Below are 16,088 nucleotides of genomic sequence, written 5' to 3' on the forward strand. Positions count from 1 at the left end.
GATACTAAATAATTGAGTACATTTATTAAAGTCACTGAGTTATATAATGAAAATTAATTCAATTTATGACATAGAAATCATACCTCAATAACATTCTTAAAAAAGGAGCATAGGGAAGAAGCAACTAACAATAATTAACAATGAGTGTCCCATAGTAAACTCTAGTGAGTTGTAATCAAACGGGAAAGGAAATCTTACATTTGTGGATGAAAGTTAATATCATTTGCATTACACTAAAATTAAGTCAACCCATATTCATTAAATCTAGCTCTAGAGGCAGCTTTTATTGTGGGGGGAAAGAAAAAAGGAAAAACTAAAACAATGCATACCTATTAAACATCTTAATGCCTAAACACATTAGTTGGCATGACATTTGGCTGTTTAATGTAACGTAAATATTTGCTTTAATTTTCCTGCTGATGAAGGGTCTTTGTAGTGATTTGGTTTATAGCATTCTCAGGAGGAACATTAGCAGAAAAGAGTCCCAGGCATCAGAACTACACCTGCTCCTTGAAGATGGTGCCGCCATACTTTCCAATAAAACAATTCATATACATCATCCAGGTTGAACTTCACAGCACAAAATAAAAGTGACTCTCCATATTAAAAGGTAGATTTAGTAAAATCTTGTATAAAATTAGTAAAAATCTAATGAAAACTATTCACCCAAAGAGAATTTATTGAAATTGTCTACAAGCCCAACACAGTGCATGACCTAATCTCTAGTCTTTCCAGTCAAGGAGATCCCAATCTTCAGTCAGAGAGGAGGGGCAATGCTGAGCAGTGAACACCCACCACCAGGGCAGGACTCACGGCACGGGTCAACGTCAATGACTTTTGTCTAGGCAGGGTCTTATCAAACAGCCTAGGATTCCTTAAACAACATACACAAAGCATAGTACATAGTAGAGAATGTGCAAGCAGGATCTGTATTAGTTTAAATTGATGCTTAATTGATTGTTAAACCAAACCAACACTGATTAAAAAAAAAAAAAAAAAAACCAAGCACAAGATGCCTTGTGACTCCAGTGAGGGAAAAGAGGTGTGGTGTGTGTTAACTGAAATCAGTTTTCTGCCACTCTGCATTCCTTTACCCCAGAGCACTCAAAAGTAAAAATCCATCAGTGAATTACCTCTGACTACCTCCTCCACGGACTCGGTGGTGGTGGTGGTGGTGGTGGCGATGCTGGTGGTTCTCTCTGTGGCCTCTTCGTACGGCTCCTCAGCCTCCTCCTCCACCTCATCCCCGTCCTCCACATCCTCCTCATCATCAGCTTCTTCTTCCTCAACGTCAGCCACTTCCTCCTCCTCCTCTGCTACTTCTACTACTTTGTCTTCACTGGAAGAACAAACAAAAACAGCAGTGCAGTACTCAGCTGAGCAAAGTTTAGGAACGTAAAGAAAAAAATGGAGGAACTTCAGTCATTTGTAAGGGAGCATGGGATTCAAATACACACACACAAGCAAACACACATACACACACACACACACACACACACACATGGCTGAAAGCAGGTTAAGTAGGAACTCTAGCTGAGGTCTACAAAATGTTTCATGGGTGGACATAGCTCTTCTTTAATGGCTGCATAAAGAGGGTGACCATGACCCCCAACTAAACAATATTATGGAAAAGGCAAAAATTAGGTCACTCGTAGAGAGATGATGCGGTTGTAAAAATCTATATAGTGATGCACAAATGGTAGGTATCAATCAGCAAGGCAGAATGGTGTCTGGGTCACCATTTAAATGGCTACTAATGGCTTTCCTTGTGGAACACATCTGGCTGCCAGTGCAAGCACCTGGCTGGCCAAGAACATTTGTAGGAAGATAAAGGCGGAGGGAGAAGCTTACGCTGTGTGGCCTGGTGGGAAAGGCGAGAGACTGGATCAGATCACAACGCCAACACAAGACAGGTATTGAGACTGAGACTCTGTCACAGTTCTGTCAAATGAGAAGCAGTACACAAATGGGAGGAAATGCCCCCAGCAACCAAGTGCATGGGAATTATCACCCTGAAGTCCACTCTGGCCAGCAAGAAGAAGCTTGTAGATGGGGAAAGCAATGAGAATCTGGAAGGTTGTATTAGCCGTGACATGGTGATGCATATTGATAGTGTTGGAACTGGAGAGATGGCTCAGCTGTTGAAGGCTGGGAGAGTGTGCATCCGGTATCATGGGACTGCCTCAGATTTCATTTGAACTAGAGATTGGAATGGTCCCTGCCATGATTTAGCATGCCTCCAGAAAGCTGAATGACTTTCAAATTCAGCCAGTGTCTGACAGACAGCAGGTCGGTGAGATATTTTGCTGAAAATGAAAGCAGAAAGAAATGTAAAGAGATGAATAAGGTACAGAGGGAATGTTGTGATTTCCTTCACACTCCAGGGGTTTTTCCGTACAGGTTGTATAATGAATGATGCATGTGAGGCCCTTGGGTACAAGCACAGGATGCAGAACTTAAATTATATATATATGGCTTCTCAAGGGGACATTTCCCCAGCTCTGGTGGAATATGATGAAAGGTCAATATACTGAAGCATTTGACCCAAACATAAAGAGGAAATAATTAAACAGAATAATTTAGCCAAGTGTTAATGCATAATGTGATGACAGGCAGAAGACAATCGCAGATTATCAAATTTTCATTAAGTCCATGAAGAAATGGGTGAGAAAGTAAAGATAAGACACTGGCCTAGATAATCAGATGGTATAAGCCTCCATCTGCTTAGATATGAATGCGGTGAGATCATTGATATCTTGATTGCCTGCACAAGCATTTCTGTGCACACATCCACTACTTGAATAAACCTGAAGTTGGCCTGGATTTTATTTGGAGTACATTCTGTCATTTAATCTCAAGGCTGTTCTCCTAGGGAACCAAACAGGGGTGCTTGGCCCCTTTCTGCACATCGGTTTATTGTTTCCGGACCTTCTTTGTGCAACCAACTCAGTCACAACTCTCTTTGGTTCACCTGTGTCAGCGTTAATTCAAGAGTAAAGGCATTCTCTTAAGACCGTGAGATACCCATGATCTGCCCCCATGGCTGGCGTAAGAGTGTTCAAGTGCATGGTCCAGGATTTGGTTTAGTCCTGGGCTGTCAGGCTGGGTGAGGAAAACCACGTCTCTGGATTCCCAAAGGTGCCTTTCTACCCTCTGTCATTGCTTATACGCTGCTTTTAAAGCTCCAAACATAAGCCTCGGCTGTTGGGGGAGAGTGGTTTAAAGTGATCTGCATTCTGGTGTGTGTCTAGCTGGGAAAAAGAAGGAATTCCATGCCCATCATCCCTCTGTGCATCTGTCTGTGTAATTTACTGTCATAATAACAAAGAACTGAGATGCATAATAGTTCAACTGGCTGAGAAATTAAATTACTTGCCCTAAGAGAACTCAGGTCCAGTTCTTATTACCATAGCTTTGATTTCTGGAATTAAATTTAGATGTTCACGAATTCAATTATCTATTTGGACACTATTTAAGGCGGAGGCACACAATTGTGTCCTAATGATGCTGCATCTTCTCCAAGAATCCTAGCCATGCCATTCTTAAAACTTCTAATTGTAGCTTTTAGAGGATGAGGAAGCATTCAAAGGTGCAAGGCGCTTCCCTGTCACCAGCTGAAAGGCCAGGCAGGCAGTTTGCTCTGTGTGAGAAAGGCGAGAGCATTTTGTAAAGCCGAGCAGAAGGAAAGAAAACCAAAGGAGGGCGGAGGACCAATGCTATCACCAAGGTGAATCTGCATTTGTGACGAAGCTGAACTTGAAAGGACCATGTGTGAGTTAGCCTCCTTGGGCGGCACGATTCGCATGCCAGCTTCCAGTCCTTCTTATGAAAGTCATGCAAAGAATTTTACCAACTGCATTCTCTGAGGTGATCACATGCCATTCTGTACGTGGCAAAAGATAGAGACAGTAAAAAGATCAGTAGTTGCTGGGTTGAAGCTCAGGGAGGAATGAGGGCTGTCTGAATGATAAAGGGGGTCACACATCATGGCGAGCATGCACTTTCCTGGTGGAGACCTGAAGGAAGGTAACTGAATCTCTCTCGATGACTCCTGCCCAATTCTGCTGTGAACCTGATGCTGCTCTAAAGCATCCTATAACAAGACTTTTACAAGTTTTATGTAGTTTCATAGTGTCTGTCAAAACCGATTTTCCTCCTTCCTATGATAGAAGCTGGGGAAAGGAAATGGCAGGGAGATACTCTTTTCTCCACGACCACGGGAATGTGAACACTGTCAGGCCTCCGCAACAGCAGTGGTGAAGTAGCCAAAAGCCATTTCCCAAAATGCTGTGACAGATGACAAGGCCAGAAATGCATGATTGAAAAGACAGGCTCAGACCTATGAGTGCTGGCAAGGGGAGGGAATGTGTGTGTGTGTGTGTGTGTGTGTGTGTGTGTGTGTGCGCGCGCGCGCGCGTGCATCTGAGTGCAAGCGCCTCTGGGAGTTTCCCAGAATGAAAGCCAGAAGGAAAAAGAAAATAAAGCAACAAACAAATCAAATGCAACAATAACAAAAGGAAACAACCCAGGATGAACAGATCTTCTCTTGTTTGGGTACTGATAGTTTCCTAGTTGGGTAAGTCAGTTTATTCCAAAGAAAAGCAGTATCCGAGATTATTACTGTTGTTTTCAGATGATGTGAAGAAATATGGAAGAAAGGAAGCTTGCTTTCTGTTGTCCCCAGGAAATACTCAACTGAGGACAGGCCAAGGAAGACAAAGCTAGGGACACCATCACTCCAGAAGTCTATTAGATGCTAAACACAAAGGTCACACTGAGCCCATTTATTTGCTTGTTTGTTTATATTGTTTGAGAGGAGGTTTCAGTCTGTAGCCTAAGCTGCCCTTGATCTCATCCTGACCCTTCTGTCTCAGCCCCCTGAGTGCTAGGATTACTGACATGAACCAAGTCCTGCCCTTTCATACAAACAATGGAAGTCCAGGCAGATAAGCTCAGGAATTGTATGATTCAGTGAGAAGAAAGCTGGGGTGTGAGGAGAGGGTGGCTGGCATGTGGTTGGGTGTTCCGATTTGGAGGCCAGCCACCTGGTCATGCTCAGTTTTTAAAATTCAGCAAGCCGTAGAGTTTTGCTATATGTTCTTTGTTCATGCACACCTCTGTTCAGAGTGTCTAAAAGGCTTTAGGTGGATTCTTCTAAAATAACAGTCACTTTTCTTATTGTAAATACTTGTGGGCTGGTCTGGGATAAGAACTCTGAGTAACAAAACTCCAATCTTTAGAGCTTCCAGATTTGAAAACATACACTCTACTCCAAGCACCCAGCATAATAGATGCACTTAAAAGAAAAAGGAGCAAAGTCAGGGCTATGGTTTGCACATCTTTCCAATCTACAGCTTCTTTTGTCATGGCCTCATCTAGCTAGGCTGAATGAGGCAAGTAAATTACCCTCCACATTGATTCATTCATTAATTCAGATCTGCGTACAGAAGAAGCCTTTTTTTGATGCTGTAGCATTAGAATGTGTTTCCTATTTTACTCTCCAATAGGGTGGCTTCACTTTGAGTTACTTGATCAATATAGTCTAAAAAACTACTTAATGGAAAACTCCAGGAAAAAAAAAAAACCAAAAAAACAAAGCAAAACAAAACAAAAACCCATAAATTTTAAGTAATTCTTATCACACTATTGCTATAATCCCATTTTATGACTGTTAATTATCTCTTTCTGCACATGAGTACATACTCCACCTTAATCACAGGTTATGTAAGGAGAGCAATAAACACAGTATATACAGAACTATTATTATGTGAGGTCTGTGTGATGACAGAGCCCTTTGGATTGTAGCTCCTGTAGATATGGGGAACTAATATAGCTAGCTGCGTTGCCGACACATGTCAGCTAGCAGGAAGTATCTATTTTTCAGTTAGGACTTTTCTAAAAATCTAATGAACACTCTTCTCAGGAGAAAGGCACAAAATAAAAATCCCTGTGGCAGACACTGTGTAGGGTACCCAAGGTCATTCTCAACTCCTTCCTCTCCTCTCTTGGGAAGAGAGGCATAAACCAAATTATCTCATTAGTCCACATCGCCGCATCCCTTGCAGCTTGGAGGCCTTGTGACTGACACGCCTCCAACAACAGGAAGCCAGGAAGGGCGCATGCTTGTACTTCATGGAGAAGTCTTTTTACTTCTCACTTTCTGTTTTGACCCAGAAAGGCAAAATCCACAGCAACTATGTGCTGACGGCATTAGGTTTATCAAGGTGCACCATCAGGTAAGCACAAGTCAGTGGAAAGACTCCAAATTTCACCACTATACCAATTCCAATGAATTTTGAGATTTGCAGCTAAAGTATTCCTTGCTGAGGAAAGTTCTCAAACCCAGCGGGAGCCCCAACTTAAGGACTTCCACTGTAAGAGGATGATAAGATTGAGACACCAGAGCTGCATGACTCAGGCAATTAACAGTGAGCCGCTGGCCTCAACCTTGGTTTGAAATTGAACTGAGTTGTCATTGCACATTTAGTATTGCCTATTCTGAGTGAGAGAGTCTATACTAATTGCTGAATGAGTAACAGGGGACCAGCATAATACCAGCTTCAGAAATTCCAAGGAGAAAGTGACTTGTACAAGCCACTCTGAGCAGTAGGGATGAGGGAGGGATCTGCATGTGATGAGGAATAATATGGGAATAAGTATGATCACAACAATGAGTTCTAACAGAGAAAAAAGATAGAAACCAGGGTTTTCCCTAAGTGGATAAACCCCGAAGTGAAAGGGATACACACAGGTCCAATATAAGCTAAAGAATACATAAACAACGCAACCATTCACCCAACCATTGACTCGCTCCATCAAGGTTAGGGCAGGCAAGCAAAAGTGAAGCCCATCAGGTCAGGGAAAGAAACAAAGAGGAGCCCTGAGTGAAGGGAACATTGTAGGGCAGAGACAAGCATGGCTAACACAGGCAAGAGGAATGATTCACTCAGATTTCTTTCTGAATCGTGTCTGTGCCTGCTAGGTAGAGTAAACTATGGGAAGACAAGGGTGCAAGTTGAAAGGCTGGACAAGGCATGGGGTCCTAGGGGTGGCTGTATCACTCAAAAGTAAGGGAAGCTCATGGGCTGACAGCCGAAGGGACAGAAGATAAAAGGATCTGTAAGCATGTCAAATCACTATTATGGCGATGATTATGAATATCAAGGACACCCAAAAGAATGAGATCCTACTGGATCAGGTGTCTGTTGACCATCAGATACCAAGTTCATAGACTTGTTCTAGTTCCTCAAACCCTGGTTTATTTTCCCATAACGGACCCTAACTCATGGGAGCAGGTGGGTAGACCGGGACCCATTGAGCTTTCCATTTAAACTAGCATCACTTGTGAAGAATTGTGTCTTCCCTCTGCTATCTCAGTACCCACGGCAAGGTAACTGCCTACAACGCAGAGACAATTCAACTAGAGCATATCTAGAGCATGTCAAGGCAAACCCAAGGGTTGGGAGGTTTACAGAAAAACATAGGCTCAAGATTCTACAGCAAGCTTGTGTCACAATGTTTGTAAAAGATGCTGAGACTTACAAGGTGAAATAACTTTGGTAGGGCTGGGGGGGGGGGGAGAGGATGTCTCAGCAGTAAGGGCATTGCTATTCTTCAAGAGGACCGGATTTAATTCCTAGCTCCCACACTGCAGTTCACAACCGTGTGTAACTCCAGTTCCAGGGGATCCAACACCCTCTTCTGGCCTCTGTCGCCACTTGCCATGCATGTGGTGCACAGACATACATGCAGGCAATATACCCATAACGATAAAACAATGAAAGATTTTAGAAAAAAAATGATGTTAGGTAGGATGTGTTGTAGAAAAATAAACTATGAAGTTGGTATGTGATGGTACTGAAAATGTTGTCTTTATTTTGTGCATAAGATGGCGTCGGTGGGTTCTGTGGAGAATGGTTTTTGAGATGTACTGACATATTTAGTGTGCTCTTGACTGGGCTTTTCTTTAAAATATTTCAGTATCACAAGAAAGCATGGTAGAATGATATCTTGGCAAGCCTTCTAAATCTGGATAATTACAGTAAAACGCTAAAGTGCTTTTTTGCAAGACTGTCTCCGAGGCTATGCAAGTCATATATTTAAAAATGTATTGTCTGGACAGCTTTATGAGCCATGGAAGATTAAAGAAAAAAAAAAAAAAAAGCACTTGTGGTGATAAAAAGTCCCAGAATCATTTTTTAATTCTTGATATAAGTAAACAAATTCTAGTTCATCAGAGGCTATATCAGAAAACCCTGAATGAACAAATTCCTGAAGACCCAGGTGATTATGTGTAGATGTTGAGACAGAGAGAGAGAGAGAGAGAGAGAGGGAGAGAGAGAGAGAGAGAGAGAGAGAGAGAGAGAGAGAGAGAGAGAGAGAGAGAGAAGGGAATTCATGATCCCTACCCACTCAGTCATCAGGCTTCATACTAGGGTTCAAAGAATCCTCCACTCTCGGGAGACAGCAAGAAACAGACAGAATTTCTCTGTCCTCCTGGTACGTACATCCCTACAGACAGAGAAAGACTAAGGGACCAAAGGAAAGATGGCAAACTGTCACATTACAGGATGCTGAGTGCAAAGGGGAAAATGAAATCAGGAAAGCTACCTAGGACACACTGGGGTTGAGTACTGGGGTGAACACTTAGACTTTTCAAAGTTATTCCTGTGATCTGAATGCCGAGTGCCCCCCATACACTCATGGATTGGAACACTCATCGGTTCCCAGAAGGTGGTGGCGCAGTTTTAGGAAGCTGTGAACCCTTTAGGGGGAACTTTAGGGCCATAGCTCACCCTGGTTCGCAGAAATTCGGTCCCAGTCATAAGCAAAGTAGTGAACATAGGCAGCTGGAGAAGAGACTATGAAACAGGCATTTCAGAAATTGTGCCCGTCCCCGCTACCACTGTCTACACACGAAAACAAATACAAAGCTGCAGGTGATCGGTGAGCTAAACAGTTACCAAGCTTTCCAGGATTAGCGAATTCACTTTCTCTGGGGTGGGGGAGAGATGTGGAAGGGGGAAGGGGGGCGGCTTGGGAAGGAGAAAGGGAAGATGCCCGCTTCTATGAAAACCACAATGGTTTTATATGGGAAGTGACCATGGGAACCTGTGTCCCTTTTTACAGTAAAGCGCAAACACCCTGTAATATCTGTCACACCTACGCTCACAAGTGAGCCTCTCAGAAGGAACAGACAGGTCTTCTTGGCTCTCCCTCAGCAAAGTAAGGGGAAACTAATAAAGGGGACAGAATCCTCAGCAGATCTCTCCAGGCTTTCCTGCCCACGCAGTCCACCACTTTCTAGTTCCGAGGGTCTGGAGTGAGTAAAGGAGTCTTTTAACATGTATGTATACTAAAGGCAAAACAAATGAGCTCGTTACTATTGTAACACGAAGCCCTGGGTGGCCAGCACACCGAGGAAAGAGTGTTCTAGACATGAAAAGGGCTTTTCCGTTGTAATTCTTCTGTCTTTTCCAGCATCCCGGTTTCTGGCCTTAATAAGCATCTTCTCAAGAAGTGTCTGAGAAACTCCGAGCACTGGACACTGGCATTCCTTAAGCAGCAATGCAGAAAATGTAGAGGTTCAGGGATGATGTAAAAGACGTAGAGGGTCAAGGGCGATGTGTTCACGCTGTGGTCATGTATTGTGGTTTAGGTCAAATCCCTGCCAACAGCTGCTTTCATGACTGCTTTGTTCTTCCACAACAGAATACGACTCTAAGGACACAGTGATTCCCCTGATTAGACATGATTTCAGTTACTCTTGGTCAGCCATGGCCTTATAATATTTAATGAAAAGTCCCTGAGAGAAACCATAGATCTGGATATTCCTATTTGTTCTTAGTCTTTGCAATTAAATGACAACGCTAATTACTTCCAGGGATGCACTAGGCATTTAATGCAAACAGAAACTGAACGGGAAGAGTCAAGCACTCTACCTACTCATTGCTGTGAGCAGGCCATAGCTTAAATTTATAGAGGACACAATTACTTTTTCCTTTAATGCTATTAGAATCCGAGAATAGTACAAATAAAGCTATCATTTTTATTTTACATATATAGTATTTGCCTTGAGGCTTACAGGTACAGAAAGAAAGTCTAATGAAGCAGTAAGAGGCAATATAGTTAGCAGGTTCCCAACAGCTGACCACAGGGTCAGAGTCCCACAGGGATAGACAAGTAAGCATATATATAATAGTGGCATAAAAGATGTATTAAGTGTGTGTGTGTTTATGTGTGTGTTGGTGTACATATATGAGATTACACAAGGTCTAGGAGAGGAAGACAGAAGAACAGTCTATACCACACTGAGAAGCAGCAAAGGAGGGAAGGAGGGAAGCGCATGGCAAAGGGCACAACAGACAAAGGTTAGCAGATGAAGGGCCTGCAGAAGCTGCCAAAAGCTCAGAGCGCTGGAGAGCAGGAGTGAGCACTAACAGAGGCAGAAGGCAGGTGGCAGCTGTACTATCGAAAACTTCTGAAGACTCTGCACCCTAACCCACGAGGAAGCAGTGCCTAACAAATGAGCTTTAAATAAAAGTGTGGAAGACCGGTCATCAATCAACACATACGAGCTGGCAGAAGCATGGAGGCCGGGCAGGCCACAGAGTGGCAGGTGCCGTGCAGAGCAAGCTCTGGGGCAGCACAGCCAAGGAGGCCGAGGAAAGTGAGAGGTCCCAGAAAACAACAGAGCTGGCGGCCATCTGGATGGAGGGGGTGAGTGGGGAGATGAGTCTGGTGCTTCAAGATGGAGACACGGTGTACAGATGGTTACTAATGGCAACAGGAGACAGCAGGAGGAACGGGTGGCAAGGAACAGAAGTTAATGGATTCAGCTTTGATCATGATGGATTCGAGATGCTGAGAGACACTGCTGGAAAGAATCCAACAGACAGATAGGAATGAAGGGCCAGAAACTGGGACCACCAACGGCCTATGAGAAATCACTTTCTTATGACCCTTGAGTAAACCTTTAAAACAGAAAGAAAGGAACCCAAAGTGCTGCAGTTCCTGAAAGACCACAGATAATGGACCAGACGGCCATTCACTTTGTGCGTTGTTAACACGGCACGTTTACATTATCACCTAGAGAAGAAACATAAACCGGCCTTCTTGAAGTCCAATCCTACAGCTTTCCCCGCCTTCCCTGACCACCCCACAAGTGTATTTCAAGACTTTATGAGACAATTTGGAGACTTATGAGACAAATTCTAAGATGTTATCTAGATTTTATTTAAGAGTTTAGTTGGGAACAATGTTTTAAACAGTACTGTGTGTGAGGAGACATCCCAAGGCCCCCAGAGGGTACCTGGGACTGTAGACAGTGCTGAATTCCATATGTATTATGAGATGTTACCCCCTATACATATATGCCGGTCATAAAGTTTACTTTTATAGAACAGACATAATAATAAATTAATAATAACTACAATCAAATAATCAGAATAGTGCCTTATAACAAAAGTTAGAAGAATATGGTCCTTTTCTCTCAGTATGTTATTGTATAATACTTTTTGTGATGGTGTGAGATATTTTATGACTTCTCTTGACAAAAAAGAGAAGCTGTCAACACCAGATCTATCCTTTACAACCTTTATTAAGCAAAATGTATTGTTATTTAAAAAGAAACAAAAAGCATTATATTACCAGGTTTTCAATCTGATAACGGAGGCGGCTACAAACAGGCAGATGACATACACAGTGTAGACCATGTCCTGAACAGAAAAGAGCTGGCACTAAATGTCACCATGCCACTCAAAACATCATGCAACTGATAGGTTAATGAAGCTTAATTTTAGAAATGTCCAGCTAATATTTTTAGATCACGGAAGCCAAAACCATAGATGACAGAAGCAATCAGAATGCTGGTGGATACCAAGTGCTAGAACTTTGGCCAGATGTGAGGTCCCCAAAGGGACAAGGAGAGTATGCTCCCCTTTCTTGGAGGACATAAGCCATTGGAGGAGAAAGAGACAAGGAGCAAATCAGATGCTGAAAAATGAGGCCACTGTCAGGACACGGAAGCCAGGATGCCCAGACTGAAATAGTCAAGAATGGCTTCTTCTAGAAGGGATGATTAGTTTCATTTCTGTGAAAAAGAAGGAGCGGATATCTAAGTCAGAAAGAAACGGCCCATGCTCCTGGGTCAGGCGGGGAGATATGCCTGTCCTAGGATGTGAGCTTCTGAACTAGCTTGTATGATATTGAGTCAGTAGAGTGTGGAGAAGTCTGGGGTGCTAACTGGGTGGAGGGGCTGGTCAACGTTAAAGCATGTAAAGAAGGTAGAGAAGGGTGCTGGGGAGTTAGCACCGTCAGTAAAGTGGCCACCTTACAAACATGAGAACTTGAGTTTAATCCCCGGGATACCCCCTCATAAACATACATACGTGTGTGTGTGTGTGTGTGTGTGTGTGTGTGTGTGTGTGCATGCTGAGAATGGTGGTTCAGATTTGTAATCCCACACACACACACACACACTCACACAAAATCACACATTATATGAAGCTCTATACGCGTTACCCATCATCATCACTTTCATCTCTCCAAGCAAGGCTTCAATGCATTCTTAGTATGATGGAAAGCTATCAGTGCATCTTCAGAGTTCTATGCCAGGCGTACGTACACATTCTTGCCACACTCCTGCCTTTCCATAGAGGATGTAAGCTTCAAGTTTGTGTGGTAGAAAAGATGAACGTATTGGAGAAAGCTAATGGTGGCAGACGTTAGATGGATGGGTACCAGAATTTTGTTTGTTTGTTTTGTTTTTCAAGGCACTTTACTTTTAAGGTGCTGTGATTGTATTGGAAAGGATGGACAGATTAGGCGAATGCAAACCTGCCTGAATTTGCAGAAGGGACAATGCGGGGCCCCCCAGATGTGACTTCAGGAAGTGTTTTTAAAGATAGAAAAGATTTCATAGAACCCGAGTATCGAGTAGGGCAGCCAAGAGCAACAGCCCTGCACACCGGAGTTCACTGATGTGTAAAGTGATCAGGTAGCCTGGGCCGCAGAGGTAAGTCTCCAGTGATTGGATTTAACTGACACTCAAAGTCAAGACAACAAGAGAGAAAGAGGAAGGAAAATATACAATAACCTAAAAAAGATGACCGGGGAACAGAAATTAAATGGGCAATTTAAAACATGCCAACAGTGGTTTTCAGATAAACCAATACACAGAAAGACCCAAAGCCTTGAGCAAGGAGTGCACAAGAAATGCACGCTGGGAGCGATAAGGACAGGCAAGTCACACATGGAACGGGGTTTCTAAGAAACAGAAGAAATACAGGATTCCAACTGCATTTTAAGCTTTAGGTGGTCCGCGATGAGAATCTGCCAGGAGTCTGCATTCTGGAGCCCACACATGGCTTGGCCTGTCTGAGCAGGTGCTGGCTCCTGATAGAAAAATAAAGAGGGTCTGAGGAAAAGCCTGTCACTCATACTGATGGCAGAGCAACAACATTCAATTTAGGGGTCAAACTGAAGACCACAGATGTCATAAATGTGTATCTGAAATCCTTACATAGTCAACTTCCCATGTGCATGCTTAGATAAGGTAACTGTGGAGCAGAAGGGAGTTAGAAGGCTACCCTGTTACACACACTCTGTGTCCTGTGCTGGTAAGGGCATTTCAGCACCTGCATGGGCTTTGGGCGAGGTTGGAGTCTCCTGGAGGACAAGTGCCTGGAAATACTGTGTCAGTGGACTTAGCATCTGAGTACTTAGCATCATGAGACGCTGCTATCCCAGAATACCTTGTAGACACATTTTCTTAAAGACAAAGTACTTCACTACTACTTCTGCTATTTGTACAATTCCTAGGCTCCACTTTTCCAATAACAGTAGCTATAAAATCCTGCTGGAGGCAGCTTAACATATCAAAGGTTATACAATGGCAAGCAAATGAAGAACATAATCCAGGGCCCGGAAGATTAAAAGCTTAATCTTCTCTTACTTATAATTCTCTTGTATTTCTGAAATGGAAGGTTTTGAATATGGCAATTGAAAGTTTCAACAACCATTAAGTCTCTCTTTATAATATCCAAGCGAACCAATGTCAACTACACACTACTTTTCATAGACAATTTCCAGTCATAGGGAATCATACATTCTAGTACTTTTTGCATATTTAAAATAATTCTTGCATATTTAAAACATAAAGTAAGCGTATTAAAAAAATATCATTACTTGTTTACTCCCAACAGCTATTTTAAGATATTCTCAGCCTCATCTAATACAAAAGGACTCAGATGCCCTTATCGGTTACTATCAATTAAAAGATCCACCTGGAAAGACGGCACGTTATAATAACCACGAGGATCTAACAGAGGTGGGACACTGGGCACAGGAGCCCTGACGATTGCCTTTGCCTTTGGCAGGGTGAGATGGGGGTGGCTGAGAGATCTGACTAGCACATTCCCTGCCCCAGAGTGGTTTAAATCTTCTGGACCAGGTCTGCATGTTACTTATGTGCAAACAAGGTGATACAGATTATCTAACATTTCCCATGCCAGAGGAAATAGGCTCAAGCAGATATACTAGGAAATCAAGTACTGCTTTTAAAGTGTGTGTGTGTGTGTGTGTGTGTGTGTGTGTGTGTGTGTGTGTGTGTTTAATTTACCCTTTGAGAATTCCATCCATGTTTACAATGTCTTTTGATGAACTTCATCCCATCTTACCCCTCCACCTCTTCTTATGTCCGCCCCCTGCCACAGCTACCTCCCAACTTCATGTACTCATTATTTATTTACATATTAGTCAGGCAGTCTACAGGTGAGGTGTTGCTATTGTGTGCCTAGGCATGGGGCTAAGCACTGGCTCATGGGTAACCTAGCCTAGGCTACCTCCCTGAAGAAAGCTGACACACCCTCTCTCCCCGTGAAGCTACCAACTGCCAATAGCTCTTCAACTAGGAGTGAGGCTTTCTAAGCCCCTCCACCTGCCACATTAGAGTTTTGACTCCCTTGGTCTCGCACAGGTCTTGCATAAATAGTCACAGTTGTTACGGGATCACATGCACAACAGGCCTATCATATCAAAACAAAACAAGACAAAAGCCAGCTTTTTTTTTTTTTTAAAGTGGTCTTCTGCAAACTTTAGCTCTCATACTTCCTATGATGATCTGCAAGCCTCAAAAGTGTGCCACAGATGTCATTTAGGGCTGCCCACTCCACTCTCTCATTCTCTACAACTTGGCTAGTTGTGGGTTTCTAAGAGTCTTCTCCTGTGAAAACAAGACCATCTTGCCTGCTAACAAGTCTTCTTTTTCTTCACCTACTTGGACTCACTCAAGTCCTCACATCAACTGAACAGGGCAAATCCATCGTCTTTAACTTCATGTTTAAATCCTGGTCCACTGGAAATGCCACTGCTTAAACTTGGCAAGTGAAAGATAGGGTTTCAAGCTTGGCCAAGTTATTTTCTCAATGACTGACTTCTTCTACAGAAAAACATGGGTTTATATTTTGCTAAGTGTCTTAGGGAAAGCTATTGGCACTAGTTCGTGCCACATAGCTCTATTAAGAGAAACCTGCTTTGGCATAGCAACTTAATATGTAAATGAAAATTTTAAAATGACTTTTACAAGAGACCACGATAAATTCCACATGAACAAGGGGTTTTACACTAAAGATGACATTGTTGAAACTGTTTATCAGTCTCAACAAGAAATTAGAAGCTGGGCACCCTTTAACCCTAGCACTCAGGAGGCAGAGACAGGAGGATCTCTGAGTTTGAGGCCAGCCTTGTCCACAGACAGACAAGAAGAAAGGGAGGGAGGGAGAGAGAGAAAGTCCTTGTGGGCACTACTAGTGCCTGAATCCAGTGAAAATAATAAGGCTCTCTATTTTCTTACTATTGCCTGACTACCTGACCATGGCTCACTATCTTAAAAAATCCCCATCAGCAAATAACCCAGCCCTTCAAATAACACTTCCAAATGTGTGGTATGTATGCGTCATTTGATGATTTCCTATTACCGGGCAGTGTGTGTGCCAGGGCTCAGTAAGCATGGATCCCTGCCAGCTGCGCCTCTGAGAGCAGCAGCCAAGCCCTGCCCAGCAAAGGTGCTCCTTTCTGCCATCGCCTGC

General features: G+C 43.1%; 1 protein-coding gene across 6 annotated transcripts in view; it reads right to left on the bottom strand.

Annotated features, from left to right (window-relative positions):
* Positions 1 to 16,088, bottom strand: part of App (amyloid beta precursor protein) — a 204,088-nt gene that overhangs the window by 88,329 nt on the left and 99,671 nt on the right. For all 6 annotated transcript variants that reach the window (XM_051191798.1, XM_051191795.1, XM_051191792.1 and 3 more), the window contains exon 6: positions 1,134 to 1,339. In XM_051191798.1, coding sequence (XP_051047755.1) covers positions 1,134 to 1,339 — 206 coding nt within the window. The remainder of the gene's footprint in view (positions 1 to 1,133; positions 1,340 to 16,088) is intronic.

This window comes from Phodopus roborovskii, unplaced genomic scaffold (genome assembly GCF_943737965.1).
Source record: "Phodopus roborovskii unplaced genomic scaffold, PHOROB, whole genome shotgun sequence".
Classification (NCBI taxonomy): domain Eukaryota; kingdom Metazoa; phylum Chordata; class Mammalia; order Rodentia; family Cricetidae; genus Phodopus; species Phodopus roborovskii.